Source organism: Paroedura picta, chromosome 7 (assembly GCF_049243985.1).
Source record: "Paroedura picta isolate Pp20150507F chromosome 7, Ppicta_v3.0, whole genome shotgun sequence".
Classification (NCBI taxonomy): Eukaryota; Metazoa; Chordata; class Lepidosauria; order Squamata; family Gekkonidae; genus Paroedura; species Paroedura picta.
The window spans coordinates 13,542,133-13,564,724 of record NC_135375.1 but is presented as its reverse complement, the minus strand read 5'-3'; the positions used below and the strand labels follow the sequence as shown (position 1 = coordinate 13,564,724).

The 22,592-nt window shown below is 46.7% G+C and overlaps 1 protein-coding gene across 7 annotated transcripts in view; it reads left to right on the top strand.

The window, feature by feature from the left end:
- Positions 1-22,592, top strand: part of MYO5B (myosin VB) — a 296,164-nt gene that overhangs the window by 193,216 nt on the left and 80,356 nt on the right. For all 7 annotated transcript variants that reach the window (XM_077346770.1, XM_077346774.1, XM_077346771.1 and 4 more), the window contains exons 15-17: positions 3,979-4,131; positions 6,011-6,108; positions 10,816-10,902. In XM_077346770.1, coding sequence (XP_077202885.1) covers positions 3,979-4,131; positions 6,011-6,108; positions 10,816-10,902 — 338 coding nt within the window. The remainder of the gene's footprint in view (positions 1-3,978; positions 4,132-6,010; positions 6,109-10,815; positions 10,903-22,592) is intronic.

The following is a 22,592-nucleotide window of genomic DNA, read 5'->3' as shown; positions in this document are numbered from 1 at the left end:
GGAGTTTTAGTCATGGCAGGTTGCCCCACCTCTTCTTGCACCCACATGGGAGAGCATTTGGCCCCGTGCACCTCATCCACACCCCATTTGTGTTCTTGCACGGGAGCTGGGGCAGTGAAGTTCCCAGTGCATAAACGGTCTAAGTGAGTAGATTTCTCCTTTTGCGAATTAACTGCTCCAAAGCAGTCTTCCTTGATTGGCCAGGGTGTCTATTCAAAGACTTCCTGGTTCCCGGTTGCAAGGCTTCCCTCCCTGTTTTAAAGTGACTGTGCTCCAGAAACCCATACTTCTCTCAGCAGATATTTGCCTCATTCTCTGAGAGGCTGCTGCTGGCTCAGGAGTCAAAAGGGAAGAAATAAAGCACTAGTGCTGGCTGAACTTCACCCAAACCCTTCCCCCCCTGCTCGCCAGTTCAGGAAAGGCAGTTCACCTTTGTGACCACCACTCCCCTCCCCCGGTGAGCTTTCCCAATCAAGTGCAGAAGGCTTTCTGTTTCAATTTGGTGGGGGTGGGTGGAGAAAGACCCGGATTCAAATCGATCTGAATTCAGCAGGATCGACAGAAGAAAAAAAAAAGTAAGTGCATATTCAGGGAAATCTCTTTCTGAAGTGCGTTGAAAGTGCATTATCCAATGTGTGCAGGACTAGCTATAATAGACAGGCCACTATGGAAAAGAGCCATCCCATGTCAGAGCTGAACTGAATCTCGGAGAGCTGTTTGCTGGCCTTATACCATGTGCTTGCCTTGAGAATTACGCAAAAGGTAGGAGCTTGACATGGGTCAGCGTTGTCAGCTGCCTGGCTCTGATTGTTGGCTACACAGCTTCTGGTGTTAATCACGCTTTGGATTCATCTTGCGCTGCCCTTAGCTTCTGCCTCTGATTTTAGGGTCCAGGGTTTCTGGCTTCCAAAAACCATATAGGTGATCCACCGCACAACATCTGAACCATTGCAGGCCAGGAGTATATAATAACTAATACTCTTAATGGTTATCCTGAGACATCAAAGTGGAGATTCACCCATCCAAGGAACAAAAGCCCTCATCAGTCCCCAAACTAAATTGGTGGATGTATTGGAAAAGTGACAAAATGTTTAACAGTTTAAGCATTATTTTAAATGAGATTTATGACTGTATTATATTGATGATGTTACCAGCCCTGAGCCTCACCGGAAGGGTTGGTTATAAAAATAAAGTTTATTATTAGTATTACTAAAATAAGACAGCGATTGACTGATAGGTTATTCGTTTCTCCTGACATAATGTTCTAGCTGTAGAACCAGGGGAAGAGTGATCTGAAAGTTCTGGCTTATCACAGAGAAGCATGATGTTGGCAGGGAGCTAGACAAAAGAATCTCGTGGGCCGATGAGATTAAAAGAAAACCTTGGGGAGCATAAAACAAATGCACAGTCTCCTGTCAAGCTGGATGATAATAAAACGCAAACAGTTTCTTCCCTTGGTGGGCTTTTGGCAGGCGTGCAAACAAGGTTAAGCCAATTAATCTCCAGGAACCACTGATGAGAAATCACAAATGCCATCTCAATAAAGGCAGTGCTTGCTGGGAAAATACGGACTTTAATTGCCTGTTGTTTTTAAGTGTGTGTCTTCGGTCCCTGTTTCAAACTGGGGCGAACGGAAGTGCTGTGAGGTGGAGAACATGCAAGGGAGTTGCCGTGAGAGTTTTCAGAAGTTCTGTGTTGTTCCTACATTCTGAAGTTTTTCTTCACATGTTTGACCCTGGATTGTTTTCCAAGTGTTTCTGAGAGTACCGGAATGGCCATTGTAGTTTCATAAAATGCACACATGAGAAAGAGAAGAAGGGAGATGACTCGTTGTGGTTGCTTTCTAAAGCACTTTGATTGTGCGGAAGGCTTAACTAGGGCTGAATCTGCACGGAGCTTTTATTGCAATCCCAGGTTGATTCAATCCTTGCCGTCTACACTGAATGCGATTTCCATTTTCATTTTGGGCGATTTACATTTTTCATCTGCAACAAGCACAATTGATCTGGACTGACCCTACCTTTCCGCTGCGATATCCTGGAGTGGATATAACCCTCGATATTTGAAAAATCGGCATGAGTTAAGATGCAACTCTGCTTTTCCCCGAACGGACTTATTTCTGAGCCTCCAATGTTGTAGAAAAGCCCTGATTGGCCAGGGCATAGTTCAAAGGCTTCCTCGTTCCCAGGCTGCAAGGCTTCCCTTAAAGGCTTCCCTTAAAGCAGAAGCTCCAGAAGTCCTTATTTCTCTTGGCTTGGATTTCCCTCTTGGATTTATTCCCCCTCCTCTGCTGTCTCCAATCCTCTCCCCCCCCCTTCAAGAAAAGAAAGAAGCTCCTGCTCTGTTTGCCTTCCCTCCCCCTTCTGAGCTTCCCTAATCACATGCAGAACACTCTCTGTTTCAATGGGGGGGGGTGGGATAGAGGAAGACCCGATTTCAAATCGATCTGAATTCAGCAGGATCCACAACAGAATAAACAAAGTAAGTGCAGATTCAGCCTAGCTTTGGCATTGGCATTGAAATCACAGACATTTTACTTTTATAGTGGAGGGACTCAGTGGTAGAGATTCTGTTTGGCATACTAAACCCCTGGCATCTCCAGGTAAGAGGACCAGGAAGGAGGTGACATGAAACATTTCCACCTGAAACCCTGGAGAGCCACTACCAATCCGCATAGATAACAATGACCTTGAGAGACTAAAGGGTATGATTCAGCATGAGGCAGGTTCATGTACGTGTTCATGTGTGTGTGTAGGCCTGGGGCCCTGATTCAGCTCAGTACTGCTAGACATAGGGGAGTGGAAATGTAATCCTTTCCACATGGAATTGCTATTTGTCCCATTGGGGGGAAAGTACAGGCACATATGATCATGCACATTTCTTCCAGGAGGACAAATAGCCCTCCAGGGCCATTTCTTCAAGGGCTAGTAGCATTGGGGAGAAGTGTTAAACCCAAAGCACTCAACGTGATCTTGAAACGGAGAAGGAAATGAGAAAGGCAAGCAGAGGAAGGAAGTGGTGTACTAATGGTTGACTTCAACAGCAGTCTCATTGATGGGTCCACATGCATTCCGGTCTGGAAAGAGCCGTCATTTTTTGATGCAGGAATGTAAGCCATCTTGGTGTAGTGCAGGGGTAGTCAAACTGCGGCCCTCCAGATGTCCATGGACTACAATTCCCAGGAGCCCCCTGCCAGCATTCGCTGGCAGGGGCTCATGGGAATTGTAGTCCATGGACATCTGGAGGGCCGCAGTTTGACTACTCCTGGTGTAGTGGATAGGAACGCAGACTTCTAATCTGGCGAGCCGGTTTTGATTCCCCACTCCTCCTCCACATGCAGCCAGCTGGATGACCTTGGGCTCGCCACAGCACTGATAAAGCAGTAATCTCAGGGCTCTCTCAGCCTCACCTCCCTCACAGGGGGTCTGTTTTGGGAAGAGGAAAGGGAAGGCGATTGTAAGCTGCTTTGAGGCTCCTTTGAGTAAAGTGGCATATAAGAAACAACTCTTCTTCTAACCAGTCATACCACTGGTTAGAAGTTTGCAGCCAGCTTAAGTTGGCTTTCTCCAGTGGAAGAACCATTCAGGGTGGAGGAAGACTTCTCGGTCTTGAGGAAAAGTGGTCATTTATGGTGCAGTGAACACATTCCACCATGCAAGGTAGATGCATTCCAGTGTAAATAGACATTCCACTGATTTGGGAGCAGTTTTTCATGGAACCAACTAGAATTGAGGGTACCCTGGACTTGGTTCCATGGGGGTGTTGGTTCTGTGGCAGTCAGGGCCTGATGTGAGATTTTACTATTGTTAAATTGAATAGGAGCAGTGACACACACACACACACACACAGTGTTGATACATTCAACACAGAAGGGTGATGCAAAAGTCCAACACAACTTAACTTTAAAAGAGGAGAGCATAAAGAAAGGATCAAATCCCTTTGGGTTGTTTGAAAGTTACCTTTCTCTTTTCCTTCCAGTACCCAATGGTGGCCGACTTGTTCCATGACGGGAAGGATACAAAGGCAGGGGCTCCAGGCATGAAGGGGGTTTCCTCGAAAGTCAACATTCGCTCTGCCCGCCCGACTGTGAAGGCCGCTAACAAGGAGCATAAGAAGACTGTAGGGCACCAGGTGAGGGGACCTGTTTTCTACTCCTCTGCTCACTGCAACATCTGCGTTTTTGCTTTCTGCCCAGCAATACAGTGTAAAGCAGATAAATATCGAGCAATTCCTACTCAAGAATAGTGTATGCTTTGTTCTAGTGTGATGGTTTGTGACCAGTTTCCTCCTCTTCCTCCTCCTCCTCCAGTACATTAAGGAGGCTTTTATGTCCTCTGACTTCTGAATTTTTATAGTCCATGCCCTTATGGGCTTTTAGTTTGTAGCAGCCATTGTGGAGGGCAGAAAATTCAGGGAGAATCCATTTATTCCTGTTATAAGCCAGTTTGGTGTAGTGGTTAGGAGTGCGGACTTCTAATCTGGCATGCTGGGTTCGATTCTGCGCTCCCCCACATGCAGCCAGCTGGGTGACCTTGGGCTCGCCACGGCACTGATAAAACTGTTCTGACCGAGCAGTGATATCAGGGCTCTCTCAGCCTCACCCACCCCACAGGGTGTTTGTTGTGGGGAGAGGAATGGAAAGGCGACTGTAAGCCGCTTTGAGCCTCCTTCGGGTAGGGAAAAGCGGCATATAAGAACCAACTCTTCTTCTTCTTCTTCTTAACAGAATATGACACCAAAAAGTGTGCTTACAGCGATATACGGTTTTATGCAGGTGGCAAGATACACCCCAATTAAATCATCTTCCCTTTGACCACCCCATACATCCCTTGATAGGATCTCCCAATCAACCTACAACAGATAGAATTTCATAAAACTTATTAGGTCTCACCAGCCCCTGGGGGGACGCAAATTTTAAAAAAGGTGTGATTTTTAGCATTTAAATGAAGTTGGGAGAAATAAAGTGACTGACCAGGAGTAATGTTTGGCATTACGTTAAACACCATTCTTTTTCTTATTGGGCACTAAGGCACAGTCCCGTAAACAGGTGTTTCCAAAACAGGGTGTTTATAATATTTAGAACATTAAGCTCCAGCCCTTTAAACAATGCAGCTGAAGTTCTACAGGGGAATTTACAAAATACTGATGTGATAAATAAATACCAAGAAGTATTTTTAACATCTACAAAGTGCCAAGAATGAAAATGTGACTTTTTCAACAAATGGCTTAGATATGCTTGCAAATGTCTCGTGACCAAATTTCAGGTAGTCACTCCTTCAATTCCAGAGACTGATTAATTTGGCTACAGGGTGACTCTTGTATTTTGGAACTGGGAAGGAGTTGTCTACGTGGTAACTAGAGAACAGGGCCTTTTTGGTGGTGACACTCTGCCTTTGGGACACCATCCCCCAATCTCCCAGATGAATTAGCAGTCCTTGTAATTATTTGCCTTCCTTTGTGGTATGTGCCTGGTTTTCTGGTCTGAGAGCCATCCTGTCCCCTCTCAACCTGCTTTTCTGCAGGCTGGACATTCTCAAGTCCTTCAGCCTTTCCTCTTAGGGCTTGGTCTCCAGTCATCCTTGTCACTCTCCTCTGCACATGTTGTCCATAGCCTTTTTGAAATGGAACGCCTTTATTTAGAGGAACACCTTTATTTGGGGAGGGCGGTAAATGTGAAAAATAAAAGAAACGTTTTGGCCTGGTACCTAAAAACAAATAAGATGGTGCCAGGCAAGCCTCAAGAAGGAGGGCATCCCAAAAAACTGGAGCCACCACTGAACAGGTCCTGCTTCTGGTCACCACTTTGGTTTGCCAGTGGGGCATAGAAAGTGGGGCTTGGGAAGAAAAGCTTAACTTTGGCGCTAGGCAGTATAGGAAGAGGTAGTCCTTTGATGGTCCCAAAGGTTATGGGGCTGGGATTTTACAAGTTTTTAATTGGGCCTGGGGGACAGGTGAATAGCCAGCTCGTTTTAAGTTTAAGCATGCGATTTTTAAAAAATTACTCTTCCAGTTCCGTAACTCCTTGCACCTGCTCATGGAGACCCTGAACGCCACTACTCCGCATTACGTACGCTGCATCAAGCCGAATGATGAGAAACTTCCCTTCAGGTAAGCACTGCTTTCAGGTGAGGTGTTGAAAAGCTATTGAAACATCTGTATGGGTAAATTCAGAATCCAGTGGCCAGCAAAGATTTATTCAAGGCGTGAGTTTTCGAGTGCAAGCACTCGAAATCTTTGTTGGTCTTAAAGGTGCTACTAGACTCTGAATTTATTGTGCTACTTCAGACCAACACGGCTACTCATTTGAATCTATCTGTATGGGTGTTTGCTTCTTTTTAAAAAACAGTCTCTGATCCCTGCACACCAGGAGTGCTGGCAGGGATTCATGGTGATTGTAATCCATGAACATCTGGAAAACCACATTTTGGTCACCCCTGCTGTTCCTGGCCATGCTGGCAGGGGCTCATGGGAATTGTAGGCCGTGGACATCTGGAGAGCCCCCTGCTCTACACCTTGTAAAATAGTTGTACTTTGGGTGTCACTTTGGGATGTTTTCAAATCCTTTGCTGAAATTCACCATGATGGTTTATGAAACAAGAACTTGGCTCGGTGAGAACAGAACCCTGAAAAGGTGGTGCTGATTGCAATGGACTGTACTAGGGCTAAATCAAGTCCTGTTCCAATTTGGTGTGAGGCAGCTGCTTCAGGTGGGTTCAGGGGAAGGCAACAAAGATGGGTCAGTGATCTGGGAAGAGAAGTCCCCTAAGGAAAAGTCAGAGAACCTGGGTACTCCTGAGCCTGGAGGAAAGAAGACAGAAGAGGAATCATGGTAGCATCCTTCAAAAACATTCAGGGCATTGCCCAAACGAGAACAAAGACCTGTTCTCTTCTGTCCTGGAGAAGACTTATGGGCTTCTCTTGCAGGGTGGCAGGTTTAAGTTGAACGTTAGGAATGTTTCCTAAGAGTGGGTATGGCTTGACAATGGACCAGAGGCAGGGGAGGCACCCATAGTGCATTGCTCGAGGCCTTCGGGGGCTAGACAACCTTCTCTCAGGGGTGCTCTCAGTCTGGATTTCTTTCACTGAGCAGCTTTGGCTAGTGGCTTCCTGAGGACTCCTTCCAACTCATTCTGCATCTCTCTGTGTGCCCCAGAAGGCCATTCCTGGGCATTCCCGTTATGACAATCTGCGTATTCATTCACTGCGGTGGGCTCTGAAGGGTCCTTTTGGCCATCAAGAATGGGAGAACAAGAATATATCCCACAGGGCTTGACGTTCTTCTGCCGGCTGTGCAGCTCCCTTAACAATGCAGTGCAGTTTCACACCATATAATCACCCATTGTGGAGAGCATATGGCGAAAAGTGTGCGTATCGAGAGGGTTGTGTGCATCTTATTGTTTTCAGTGATAAATGATGGGAGCAAACAAGCAAAGCTTTTGCAGAAGCAAATAAAGCAGCCAGCAATCTCTTTGTAAGACGGTGAAAAAGAAGCAGGACTGTTGTATGGGTGTTAAGAGAAGGCATTCAGTGGATACATTAAAGGAGTGGAAAAGAATAATTCTCATCCACAGATGCAGCAGCAGAGTTTTGGCTGGGTGGGCTCCGTATTCTCATTTGATAATGGGTTTATCGTTATTGTGCTTACTTCAATGTCATCTTAGGTTGCCGGGGAAAACACAAATCACAGCTCACTGCTTTGTGATCCACCCATCTCATTCATTCATTCATTCATTCATTCATTCATTCATTCATTCATTCATTCATTCATTCATTCATTCATTCATTCATTCATTGGATTTAAGAGCCTCTTGTGGTGCAGGGTGGTAAGGCAGCCAACATGCAGTCTGAAGCTCTTCCCATGAGGCTGGGAGTTCGGTCCCAGCAGCCGGCTCAAGGTTGACTCAGCCTTCCATCCTTCCGAAGTCGGTAAAATGAGTACCCAGCTTGCTGGGGGGTAAACGGTAATGACTGGGGAAGGCACTGGCAAACCACCCCGTATTGAGTCTGCCATGAAAACGCTGGAGGGCGTCACCCCAAGGATCAGAAATGACTCGGTGCTTGCACAGGGGATACCTTTACCTTTACTCTCGGGTTACACAAAACAATCCATACAATAAAACACAATAAAATTCCTTAAAACTCCAATTTCAACAATACAATAATACAGAACTTCAAAAGATGACAAAACCGTAATCCCCTTAAGACAACCCCTTACGAAGGCAGCATCTGGGGGAACCAAGATGTCCAGCGCCAGATGTTCAGGCGCCAATAGGAAAAGGGGACCCATGTCAACTGCTCTAGCACTATATCAAGAGCAAAAGACGGGTTTGTCCTTTATATCCAAACCCATCCTCCCCGAGGAGCTAAGGAGTAGGCTGTTAAATCGGAGCAACATCTATTTATTTAAAACACTTCTGTGCTGCCTTCCCACCAAAAAAAGGCCTTCAGAGCAGCAAACATCAGTTACTTGATAAAAGCACATAAGGCCAAAAGCACACATTATGAGGGCCAGGGAGGAAGGCCAATAACAATTATTGGGGGTTTGCCAAGCAAAACAAAGAAGACATCACTCGCTGATGGAGGGTTGCGGTCAAAGAAGATGGACAAATCTCACGGGGAAGGGAGTTCCAGAGTTGGTACCATGACCAAGAAGGTCCTAGAATCATAGAGTTGGAAGGGGCCACACAGGCCATAGAATCATAGAGTTGGAAGGGGCCACACAGGCCATAGAATCATAGAATCATAGAGTTGGAAGGGGCCACACAGGCCATAGAATCATAGAATCATAGAGTTGGAAGGGGCCACACAGGCCATCTAGTCCAACCCCCTGCTCAACGCAGGATCAGCCCTAAGCATCCTAAAGCATCCAAGAAAAGTGTGTATCCAACCTTTGCTTGAAGACTGCCAGTGAGGGGGAGCTCACCACCTCCTTAGGCAGCCTATTCCACTGCTGAAATACTCTGACTAGTTTAAACCCATTACTGTGTGTCCTTTCCTCTGCAGCCAACGGGAACAGCATCCTGCCCTCCTCCAAGTGACAACCTTTCAAATACTTAAAGAGGGCTATCATGTCCCCTCTCAACCTCCTTTTCTCCAGGCTGAACATTCCCAAGTCCCTCAACTTATCTTCATAGGTCCTCTCCTGGATTATTTCCTGTCCACTCTTAGCTGATGGTGGCACCTGAATCAGGGCCTCTAAAGATAAGCAGTGCTGACAGATAGATTTACATGGACGAAGATGATGATATTGCATTTCATAAATTTATTCTATGGTTACTGTTGGGAAAGCTGCCATAACTGCTGCTTGAAAAGCACAAGAGGCCAACAACACGTTAAGGAGTAAAACCATTTGTGGCAGAGGGTGAGCTTTCATGAGTCCCTGCTCATTTCTTCAGAGGGTGAGCAGTGACTCATGAAAACTCCTCCCCTGTTGCTAATTTTGTTTGTCTTGAAGGTGCTGCTGGATGCTGGCTCTTTTCTGCTGCTGCAGACAGGTTAACACAGCAGCCCTCCTTGCTGCTTGAAGACTCCCAAAGCAATCATGGCTTGGTAGCAACACTAGCATTTCAGGGAAAGCTTTTTCTCTTATTGTAGCCAAACTAAATAATTGCTTTAGGGATTTGCATGATGAAAGGTGCGGTGTCAAAGTAAAATTGCCAGTATTATTAATTATTATTCAATATGGCAATACACATTCTCTCTCTCTCTCTCTGTCATACACACACACACACACAAACACACAAAGAAAAAGAGAGAGGGGGAGAGAGAGAGAGAGAGAGAGAGAGAGAGAGAGAGATTTTCTCCTACCTGTAGAAAACAGGCTAAATGTTGGCTCTCATGCATTTAACTTCATGATAATATAATGGATCACTTGCTCCGGGGCTCGACAGCTTTGATGGATTTCATAATGTGCCGAATTCCACCGGGAGCAGTATTTCTTCTGTTGTTCTCATGCATCCAGTCTCACTCAGAAATTGTTCATGGGATTCCAGGCCTCCCAAGTTAAATTTCTGGATACAGTGATCCTGAGTCCTTTTCCCTGTCACGTCAATAGTCCAGCACGGTGTAGTGGTTAAAAGCTTTGCCTTCTAGTCTGGTGAGGCAGGTCCGAGTCCACATCCTCCACATGTAGCCAGCACGCCTAGTCAAACTCCTGATAGAGCTGTTCTCATAAAGCAGTCCTGTTAGAGCTCTCTCAGCCCCACAGAGTGTCAGTTGTGGGGAGAGGAATGGAAGGTGATTGTAAACCACTTTGAGACTCGTCCTGGCAGTGAAAAGTGGGGTATAAAACCCAACTCTTCTTCTTTGACTAAATGTCCAGAAATTTTTGTATCTGTTGAAGTTTGTATGCACACAAAAACTTAATACCTTGAATACAATTTGTTGGGCTTAGAAGAAGAAGAAGAAGAGTTGGTTCTTATATGACGCTTTTCCCTACCCGAAGGAGGCTCAAAGCGGCTTACAGTCACCTTCCCATTCCTCTCCCCACAACAGACACCCTGTGGGGTGGGTGAGGCTGAGAGAGCCCTGATATTCCTGCTCGGTCAGAACAGTTTTATCAGTGCCGTGGCGAGCCCAAGGTCACCCAGCCGGCTGCATGTGGGGGAGCGCAGAATCGAACCCGGCATGCCAGATTAGAAGTCCGCACTCCTAACCACTGCACCAAACTGGCTCTCACACCAAACTGGCTCTCTTAAAGGTGCTTGGTGGACTCAAACTTTGTTCAGAAACTCTTGCGTTCTGCTCAGTGTTGTTCCATTCCTCGTGAAGGTTTGTCGCCATCCTCACTCGATGCCCTGCATTGTGTCTTTCCAGCTTTGACCCAAAGAGAGCAGTGCAACAGCTGAGAGCCTGCGGAGTGCTGGAGACGATCCGGATCAGCGCAGCCGGCTACCCGTCCAGGTACGGCAGTTCCGAAACCGCTCTGCGTTTTAAAACACGTACCGTCTTGAACTTGGAAAATCCTCAGGATAAAATCGCGAAGGCATTTCACAAGAGCGAGGATCATTTGATAACGGTCACGTCAACATGTTTGTGCTCATAACAGAGCCCCTGAATCCTTGGCCCCATGGGAAAGTCGCAGCCGCAAATACACGCACAACAGCCATTCAAAATAATGAGCCTTGTGTTGGCCATTCACATCTGAGCCATGGTGATGCCTCAATTTTTTTTTCAGGGCAAGAGGAGAGCAGAGGTAGTTTCTCTGTTGCAGGGGCTTGTGGGAATTGTAGTCCATGGACATCTGGAGTGTCTATTGCAGTGGTTCTCAACCTTCCTCGTGCCCTTTAATACAGTTCCTATATGCAACAATGCAAGGGTTCTTTCACTGAAATTAAACCCAAACTGAACAATGGCGTGAAGATCCATTGTTCATGATTGTATATAAATTGGGTTTTTTTTCAGAGTTTCTCAGTTCAGTTCTGCCTCTTGTCCCACCATGCCGATCTCACTCTTTTCCGCTGCTCCGGACAGACGAACGCTCATTTTGTTATAGGTCATTTTGATATCTGTGAAGTTTTTGTATCACTTGTATGTTTTCTACTGAGATTGTTTTTAATTGACCTTTAGCACTGTGCAACAGTGTATTTAATATTTATTTATTTTATTTATTCATGCAATTTATGTACCGCCCCTCACCGTGACGTCTCTGGGAGGTGATGTATTTTTATGATACTGATTTTTAGACATCTCACCCTCTTTGGTTCCTAGCCAATAGGATGTGCCCTGTCAAATGAAACATGGATGACAGTCTTTGAAATTTGCATTCCTGTTGTTCTTTCTGCTACAGAATAAGCCTTCTAGGGCTCCGGGAAATACGCACATCCCAAGCATACATCGGGGATAAAGAGAACAAGGGCCATTAATCTTTGGGAAAACGCATCTGGCTTTGTTGTTAAAGAGTTCTGTGTTTTATTATTGGCAGAACAGTCAGCTTTTTTATCCTCGGCAATGGGGTTATAAACGCAAGGCAAATGTTTATGTGACCTTCCTTGTTGCTTCTGTCAAAGAGCTGTCCCAGAGGGGTTTTTTGATGTGCCTTAGTGACAAGATGGGATAATCCATAGGGTTGCCAGCCTCCAGGTGGTGCCTGGAGAGCTCCCAGAATCTCCAGACTGCAGGGATCAGATCCCCCCCCCCCGAGAAAAGGGCAGCTTTGGAGTGTGATCTTTATGGCATTACCCCCGGCTGACATCAGCTCTCTCCTCAAACCTTCTCCTCCCCAGGCTCTACCTCCAGATAGCTAGGGATTTCCCAACCCAAGGTGGCAATTAGAAATTCAGTCTCAACCCATCACTTCTTGCAATATTTGCTCATTCATGTTGTTTCATGTGCTCTTGAGAGGGAGGGCAGCTTCACAGCTTGACTTTTGCAGAGCTGGAAAAAGTACAGAGGAGGGCAACTAAGATGGCTAGGGGGTTGGAGCACCTTCTCTATGAGGACAGGCTGACGATTACAGGACTTTTCAGTTTAGAAAATAGATGACTTGTGAGGTGGGGGCATGATAAGGGTTTATAAAATTAGGCATGGGGTGAAGAGAGCTGACAGAGAGAAAATTTCCTCCCTCTCCCTAAATACTAGAACTCAAGGGCATCCTGTGAAGCTGATGGGCAGTAGATTCAGGACAGACAAAAGGAAACACTACTTTACATAGGGAAGGATTTAAATGTGGAATTCACTGCCAGAGGATGGTGTGATGGCCACAGGAATCAACAGGCCATAGATTCATGAGGGGTAAGTCTGTCAGTGGCTGCTAGCCATGGTGGCTGAGGAGAACCTCCACATTCAAAAGCACTAAACCTCTAAATCCCAAAGACAGGAGGCGAATTAGGGGAAAGCCCTGTCCTCTGTTCTCTATTGTTGGCCCTCCAGAGAAACTGGTTGGCCACTGTGTGAGGCAGGATGGTGCACTAGATGGACCCCTGGTCTGATCCAACAAGGTACTTCTTATGAAGGATTCGGCCTCTGTTGTTGGCCCTCCAGAGGAATTGGTTGGCCACTGCATGAGACAGGATGCTAGACTAGATGGACCCCTGGTCTGATCCAGCAAGGCACTGGTAGAGTCCTGGGAAGACCGCTGCATGTGACATCCGAATGTGTGCAGGTCAGCTCTACATTACAGCTATAACAACTGAACACAGGCTGTGATATCTAAGACATTTTTGCAGCACTGGAGGACAACTGGAAAAATTTAGTTGCTCTTTTAGCCAAAACCAGTTGGTGCTGTCTCTTGGTTTCCTGTTTGCAGTCTGCACAGGTAAAGCTCATGCGTCTGAGTGCCATGGTATCTAAGATGTGCTCATGGCCTATACAACGATATAGGCTAGATATCAGGAAAAAAATTTTCACAGTCAGAGTAGTTCAGCAGTGGAATAGGCTGCCTAAGGAGGTGGTGAGCTCCCCCTCACTGGCAGTCTTCAAGCAAAGGTTGGATACACACTTTTCTTGGATGCTTTAGGATGCTTAGGGCTGATCCTGCGTTGAGCAGGGGTTGGACTAGATGGCCTGCATGGCCCCTTCCAACTCTATGATTCTATGGCACTCTTTGGGATTCTTGAGGTTGGCTGGCGCTTCTTCCTCATCCCTTATGATAAAAATTCAGTAGATCCTAATAGAAAATCGTACTTTTTCTTATATGGATTTGTGATTCTCGGTTTTTTAATGGCTTTGCTATTACTATTTAAAGCGACCTCAGAAGCAGTCGGAAGGCCTGTATATAATATTTATGTCCACCTGTCAAAAGATCAGGAAAAATGTGGTGCTTTAATCTTGACGGGGCCTGTGAGGATGAAAGCTCTGATTTAATCACTGGGAGAGGCTTCCTGTGGGCAAATTCTGCATCAATTAAATTCAGCATATGGCTGATGGGTAATTCGGGGCCACTTTTTGCAGCCAGCAAAATAAGGACAAAAGATTTCCCTGGACTGTACCACTTCAGGCCACTGGTGTGAAAGTGGGGAAGGGATGTTCCAGAAAAAAAACCCTGTACTTGTGGAAAACAGCATGCAACACCAGTGGACAAGGGCCCTTCTGGTTTGCGTTTGTAAATCAAATTGAATTATAATTTAATTTGTGTTTGTGGCATCAGTAACAGATGAATTGAATGCCTGCTGTTTCTTATTTCCGGAATCCTTTTTGCTTGGCCAGTGTTAAGAACATGATGAGAGGGGCCTTGTTGAATCAGGCTAAAGGCCCAATCTGTCAAACTTTGGCCAAACCCGAGGGGCCATCAGGAGGTTCACCCGTGGGACCAGAATTCCACAAACCTGCCCTCTGCTCCCCCCAAGCTCCAAGAATACAGAGCATCACTGTCCCAGACGGAGTGCTCCATCAATAAGTTGTGGCTAAGAGCCACTGATGAACCATATGTTTATCCAGTCCCCCCTTGAATCAGTTTATGCTTGTGGCTGCCACAAATTCCTGTGGCAGTGAATTCCACAGGTTAATTATTCTTTGAGTGAACAAGTGCTTCTTTTGATCTGTTCTAACCTACAGCTCATGGATTTCCTTGTGCCCACAATTTCTTGTCTGGTGAGAACTGGAGAAAAGTCCTTTTTTCTCTACCTTCTGAATCCCATGCAAAATTTTGCAAACCTTTGACATGTCACCGTTCAAGCATCATTTCTCCAAGCTAAAGAGCCCCGACTTCTTGAACCTGTCTTCATAGGAAAGGTGTTCCATCCCCATAATCATTTGAGTTTCCCTTTCCTGTACCTTTTTTTCAGTGCTATAATATCTTTTTTGAGGTGCAGTAACCAAACCTGGACTCTGGGGAATGGTAGAGGACAGGAAGGCCTGGAGGATCATTGTCCATGGGGTCGCGATGGGTCGGACATGACTTCGCAACTAACAACAACAACCAAACCTGTACACAGTATTCCAAAGGAGGCAGCACCATAGATTTATACAGGGCTATACTGGCTGCTTTGTTTTCAATTCTCGTCCTAAATGATCCCCCAGCACAGCATTTGCCTTTTCAAATTGCAGTCACACACTGAGTTCATATTTTCAGGGAGTCCTCTACGACAGGGGTAATCAACCTGTGGTCCTCCAGATGTTCATGGACTACAATTCCCATGAGCCCCTCCCAGCAAATGCTGGCAGGGGCTCATGGGAATTGTAGTCCATGAACATCTGGAGGACCACAGGTTGAATACCCCTGCTCTACGACAACTCCAAGATCTCTCCCCTGGTCGGTTACTGCCAGTGTGGACCCCATCACATGTATATTTAGTTAGGATTTTGGGCTCCAGTTGGCATAACTTTGCCCTTCCCCACATTGAACCTCATTTGCCCCAATGACGCCCACTCCTCCAGCTTTGACAAATCCCTTTGGGGGCACCTCACAGCCCTCCTTGGTTCTCACCACCCTGAACAATTGAGTGTCATCCACAAACATAGCCATGTCACTACTTACTCCCAACTAGGGTTGGGTGCTTCGGTGTCCGAAGCATCCATTCACGCCCAAAGCAGCCAGCACCGGGGTGTGAGGGAGAGGGGAGGCTCTGCGCCTGCATGTGTGCGCCCGCTGGAGCACCAGCGCATGGACTTCCCCTCCCCCTTGCGCCACAGCACTGGCTGCTTCGGACGGCAAAGCGCCCAACCCTATGTACAACCCTACTTCCAATTCCATATAATTAACCAACATGTAAAAAAATACCAGATGTAGGACTGAGCACTGCTGTACTGCATTGCTTACTGCCTTTGCTATGAAGTGTTCAGAAGAAGAAGAAGAGTTGGTTCTTATATGCCGCTTTTCCCTACCCGAAGGAGTCTCAAAGTGGCTTACATTCGCCTTCCCTTTCCTCTCCCCACAACAGACACCCTGTTAGGTGGGTAAGGCTGAGAGAGCCCTGAGATTACTGAAGAAGAAGAAGAGTTGGTTCTTATATGCCGCTTTTCTCTACCGAAAGGAGTCTCAAAGTGGCTTACATTCGCCTTCCCTTTCCTCTCCCCACAACAGACACCCTGTGAGGGAGGTGAGGCTGAGTGAGCCCTGAGATTACTGAAGAAGAAGAAGAGTTGGTTCTTATATGCCGCTTTTCTCTACCGAAAGGAGTCTCAAAGTGGCTTCCAATTGCCTTCTCTTTCCTCTCCCCACAACAGATGCCCTGTGAGGTGGGTGAGACTGAGAGAGCCCTGAGATTACTGAAGAAGAGTTGGTACTTATATGCCGCTTTTCCCTACCCGAAGGAGTCTCAAAGTGGCTTACATTCGTCTTCCCTTTCCTCTCCCCACAACAGACACCCTGTGAGGGAGGTGAGGCTGAGAGAGCCCTGAGATTACTGAAGAAGAAGAAGAGTTGGTTCTTGTATGCCGCTTTTCCCTACCCGAAGGAGGCTCAAAGCGGCTTACAGTCGCCTTCCCATTCCTCTCCCCACAAGAGACACCCTGTGGGGTGGGTGAGGCTGAGAGAGCCCTGATATCACTGCTCGGTCAGAACAGTTTTATCAGTGCTGTGGCGAGCCCAAGTTCACCCAGCTGGTTGCATGTGGAGGAGCGCAGAATCGAACCTGGCATGCCAGATTAGAAGTCCGCACTCCTAACCACTACACCAAACTGGCTCTCCACACCAAACTGCCTCTTCAGCTTTCTACCCAGCTGTCTCTGAAGAAGAGTGGGTTTATAAATAAAATACGTTGAGCGGAGTCGTTTCCCCCTTTTTGACCCAGCTGAACTACACAGAATCGTCAGCCTGTCCTTTGTTCCTCAGTCCAGCTGACCGCTTCAGCAGAGCGTTCCGCCTCGACCTTGCAGTCTTCCGTGCCGCTTGTGTAATATTTCTTGTGCTCGTGTACATTCCGCTGTATCTTCTGACCCCTTTCCGCTAGATAGCCGCTTTGGGTCCTGCCAGCTTTTTAATCATTTCCGATGGCAGATAGTGGGAGCTGCGAAGACCATTTGGGTTTTATATCACACCGCGAAAAACGTTGCGATACTGACTAATCTCTGGGCTGAAATGGAATTTCCTGTGTAAGCTAATTTGGTCGAGGGTCTTTAAAGTCAACGTATGATCCCGGCGGTGGGGAAAGCGGAGAAATAAATGGATTTATTCACTGTGGCTTTTGAGCTTTTGTGAGGTTGCCCTGGCTTTCAATTTTGTGTAATGGGAAACTCGCTTTGCATAGATAAACAGCATTTGCTGAGTTAAGTGGCCACAGAAAGCAAATGTTTAAGGGCTTGTGCCTATTTTTGGGCAGGGGGGAAAGATGAGAGTGAAGGAGTCTATTAAATTATCTCTCCATTTGCCAGTCTTTTCATCCTTGCCGTTCCTTCAAGGAGCCCAAGGTGACATGAATAGGGACGTCCTTTAACAAGAACATCCCATGCAGCTCTCAAAACTTCTTCCGACTTGCCTTTTGTACAGCGTTTCCTTTGGGGTTTTCAGCAGGCTGGGCTTTTGTAGCTGCATCGTGCTCAGTGAGAAGGTCACGGAAAATATTTTACCGGGACAACAGTGATAATATGCCAGCTTATTTACTTTTTTTGGACACTTTGTCAAAGTTCAGTGAGCAAAGGGATTATGCAGCTTCTGTTTTGGGGTGCATAAAATTGTGTGTTTGCTTTTTGGATAGGTTGCTTTGAGTCCAGTAGAACCGTAGAGACCCAGAAGGACGAACTATGGAAAGCTAAATGTGAGCAGACAGTGTGATGCGCCACTAAAAAGGCAAATGCAGTCCAGACTGATCGGTCCATCAGATCGTTCACCAAAAATATCAAGTCTCTGTTCGCAAGCAGCAAACAGGGTACAAGTTGAACTGGAGGATGTTCAGGCATCCCGCATAGAGAGTGATGTGCAATAGTTCCAGTCTTTTCAGCCTAAAGCCCAGCATTGTTTCTGCAATAGGGAGCCATGATAAGCAACCTCAAGCTGGTTAGGGGTTTGTTGGAGATGAAGCCGTTCCATATTGTAAGAAGACAACAAGCTCTTTGGGAGATGCTCTGTCCTTCTGCTGGACCAGTGGTTCTCAACCTTCCTAATGCCGCGACCCTTTAATACAGTTCTTCCTGTTGTGGTGACCCCCAACCATAAAATTATGCAAGCGTTCTTTCACAGGAATTAAACCAAAACTGACCAATGGAGTGAAGATCCATTGTTCATGATTGTAAATAAATTGTTTTTCCTCCGGGGTTTCTCAGTTCAGTTCTGCCTCTTGTCCCACCATGCCCATCTCGCTCTTTTCTGCTGCTCCGGACAGACGAACGCTCTATCTCGATCTACCCTACAAGGCTGTTGTGTGGATGGTGCTCCACCGGCCAAGCTGCTTGCCCTGCCACAACCCCTGTGAAAAGGTCGTTCGACCCCCCAAAAGGGTTTCAACCTCCAGGTTGAGAACCACTGTGCTAGACTGAGTTTTAAGCCGCCAGGAAATCCAACCCTTGTACAAAATTACAGTTTCGCCATAGCAGAGGGGTATTCCCAACAGGCAATGCCGTTTTTTGCGTGCATGAGATGGAAATAGCAAATCTGGAGGCCTTGCTCACGACTAGATAAAAATGCAGCCTCCTGCAAAGGAAGGAGAAGCTGCAACAAAATTGGCGCAGGTTTCCAAAGCATAGTCTTCTGCTGGTGGCATTTCTCACAATGGTCTCCCCAAGGGGGCTGGTGGCCTTTCGAAGTCTCCAGCGGGATTGTTCATTCTTCTTCAGTGACGCACCAATCGAACTTCTTAGATTCGGCAAGGAAACGGCTTCGCCTCTGGGGCACAGGACTGTGCTTGACCATAGATTTATTATCTCGCGGGACAGTGGGGCTCATTGTAATGGAAGTTGAACACGCATCATTCAGTTTGATTCACTGCACGGAAGCAGAGGAGTAAATTCATTGTTAGAATGCACCATGACGAATTCGCGCGGTCTCCAAGAAGTAGCCCCCGGATCAATCACAGTCACCTTGTTTCAGGCGTTCTTCTCAAAAGCATTCCGGAATCAATTAGCTTTCTTTCTAGGAACCCCGCCGGCACGGAAAACGAATCTGTCCCGAGCAAGAAAGTAACCAGTTAGGTCTTGTGACCTCGTAACCTTTCCCTGCTTTCGCTTTTTCGGGCCGGCATCCGTCTCGTCAGCGTTAGGAATCCCGGTGTGGCTAGTGGGATGCCTTTTAGGATGCTCGGAAACAAATCATGGTGGGGGTGGTAATTTTTCCCCGTTGTTTCCATAACCATAGCAAATGTGGGGCCAATTGATTGCGGCTCGTCTCTGGGAACACTGACCTGTTCACCTAAGAGAGCCCGTTTGGTGTAGTGGGTAGGAGTGCGGACTTCTAATCTGGCATGCCGGGTTCGATTCTGTACTCCCCCACATGCAACCAGCTGGGTGACCTTGGGCTCGCCACAGCAGTGATAAAGCTGTTCTGACCGAGCAGTGATATCAGGGCTCTCTCAGCCTCACCCACCCCACAGGGTGTCTGTTGTGGGGAGAGGAAAGGGAAGGCGACTGTAAGCTGCTTTGATCCTCCTTCGAGTAGGGAAAAGCGGCATATAAGAACCAACTCTTCTTCTTCTTCTTCTTCTTCTTCTTCTTCTTCTTCTTCTTCCTCTTCTTCTTCTTCTTCTTCTTCTTCTTCTTCTTCTTCTTCTTCTTCTTCTAAGACTTTAAAAAAAGGCTTTTGCATCTGTTTTGTTTGTTGTAGCCACACACCTTAACTGTTGGCATGTTTGGTTAATGCAGGACAGTTTTGCCCATTAATGGCAGCGTGATACTGAGTGCAGTAAATAAGAAGTATATTGCAATAAAAAAGGTAAACTTACATTTGCCCACAATTATATTTATGCCTCTGGTTACAACAATGCAATGACATCAATATAACATATGGTCAGGATTGCCAGCTTCTTCGTTGCTACTGGCGGGGGATGTGGGTCACTTCCCAGGAGCAGGGAGGAATGACGTGACGGGCTGATGTCACCTGGAAGCGTTACTGGCACATCAGAGATGTCGGGGGGCAACGTTCTGGCTTTTGGGCAAAACTCTGGCAGAATATGCTTCTAACCATAGAGTTTTGCCCAGAAACATTTACTCAGGTAGATTCAAATGGGTAGCCGTGCTGGTTTGAAGGAGAAGAACAAATTTAGAGTGCCTTTAAGACCAGCTAAGTTTCATTCAAGGGGTGAGCTTCCGTGTACACGCTCACTTCCTCAGATACAATGCGTGCACACAAAAGCTCATACCTTGAATAAAACTCTTTAAAATATTTCATGTCACCATGACACTCAAAAACTCGGGCAAAAACTTTTCTTATTTAAAAATGGAGTTTTTGCCCACATGCCCCCTGGTCATGGGCGACATGCTGATGTCACATTTGGGTTCACAGAAAGTGATGTCATCATGTTGGGACGCTGCTGAGGTTCTCCCCTCAGGCCTCCACCATCCCCCCCCCCCACTGCCCAGCAGAGAAGCAGCCGGATGTTCCTGGTGACAGAGGATCTCTTGTCACCAGCGTGGCCTTGGTAAGCCTGTTAGGTAGTTACATAAAGATCTCCTTTTTAGATTAGGGAAGCTCCTACTTAAGCAGTCAGTTTTGATCGGCAATGATTAGAGAGGCTGAATGCCTCTCTGTTTGAAGGGCAGGGAGGAACTGCACCACGGAGTCTCAAAAAAACATAAGAGGTGAGTGAAACAGATTTATCTGGGAGTGCCGAAAAGCCAGAATTAAGGGCCTGTGCCAGCTTAGTTTGAATCCCACTTCTTAAAAAAAGAGGAGGTAAAACCTCATGTACTCTTTTGCCGGTAAGCGATACAGTTCTGTCATTCCTAGGAGGATTCATCTGAGAGACAAGGTCCTTTTGGTTCATAAAATCCCTGCGGTTCCCTCTGCTCTCGTCCCCTCCTGCAGCCAGCTGTGTGACTATCCTTGCTGAGGCATTCAAGTACACTGGGAAAGATCTGTGAGGAATAGGAAGCGAATGGTTGCAGCTGGTTAAAAACGTTTCAGCGCAGTTAGCCAGGGTTATACGCGTGATGAAAAAAGGTGGGAGGAGTCCACTCCCAATATCAAAGAGAATAGGTTCACGGCAAAGACAAAAAGGTACTGTTATATTTTAATGTTGTTATACATTTGGCACCTGCCTGGGCACCCCGGCCCGAGGGGAGAAGGGGTGCAGCAGGGGTGCTGCCCTAATTGTGCCGGTAGCATAAAAGGAGGCTCTTTATGGGTCTCCAAGTGGAGGGACACTTAGGGCATTTCGGCACATCTGTAAAAATAGCGTTTCACCATTATGTTGGTGTAGCGCTAAAAATAATTGTGCCTCCTGGGCCCTCCTCGCCTTTTTTCTGTCTCGCTCTTCTCTGCCACCTTTTCTTGCTTCTTACCCTCCACATCGCCTGCTGGAAATGGCGGAAGAGAGCAATGCGGTTTATATGCGACTCTCTTCCACCTGTCAATCAAGCCAGGCAGCCAATCCCCTTCCTTCATTCTTTAAAGGTCCCACGACGCCTGCTAATTCTTTTTAATGCATCCTTTGCCGTTGAAACGCCTATGCATCTAACCATATATGCACAGCGCTTTTTGAACGCTACCCCATATTGAATCACTAGTCTTGTTAATTTTAAAAATTAATCTCATTCTCAATTTTTTTGGGGGGGGGGAGTTTAGAGAGAAGAAGAAGAAGAAGAGTTGGTTCTTATATGCCGCTTTTCCCTACCCGAAGGAGGCTCAAAGCGGCTTACAGTCGCCTTCCCATTCCTCTCCCCACAACAGACCCCCTGTGGGGTGGGTGAGGCTGAGAGAGCCCTGATATCACTGCCCGGTCAGAACAGCTTTATCAGTGCTGTGGTGAGCCCAAGGTCACCCAGCTGGCTGCATGTGGGGGAGCGCAGAATCGAACCTGGCATGCCAGATTACAAGTCCGCACTCCTAACCACTACACCAAACTGGCTCTCTCAAAGAGGCATGCTTTGTGCTACAGGAGTAGAAATTCATTGTGCTTCCACAGGAAGCCCTTTCAGCCTTACCCAAAAAGGTAATGGCAGGATCCTGAAGTTGCCAGCCTGCCCTAAGTGGCTCCCGGCTCACCTCGGCTAACTCATAACTTCATCTGGCCACGGGTGATTTGGGTCTCACTCCAACGTTTTCGACTTCTCACTCCTTCGTTTATCTGAGCTGTCTGTCGGATGCTGTAGCCTCGTACTGGTTTGGCGTGAAAATCGCAGCTGCTAAACTTTACAGACCTTGCACATACATAATTGAAATGTTTCCCACCAGCTCCCCTCTCTCCAGAATGATTTTTCATAATGCAACTTCGGCTGCCTCGGTGTCTCTTCCAGGGAAGCAGGATCCACAAATCCATAAATTGCTACCAATCAGCTTTCTTTGTTTTGCTTTAAAAAGGATAAATGGCTTTAGTTAAAAGTTGGAGGTTTGGCAGGCATTATGCATTAAAGTCTTCTAGACTCATAGAATCGTAGAGTTGGAAGAGGCCATACAGGCCATCTAGTCCAACCCCGTACTCAACGCTGGATCAGCCTAATTACTCTAGGCCATCCTCCCACATTTCCCCTCTAGATCTTATATTGGGTTGGACCAGAAAGCTTGTCTACTTTTAATAAGAACAAGCCTGCTTTGTAATTACTGCCACTAGTGGGCACTGAAGCAGGGA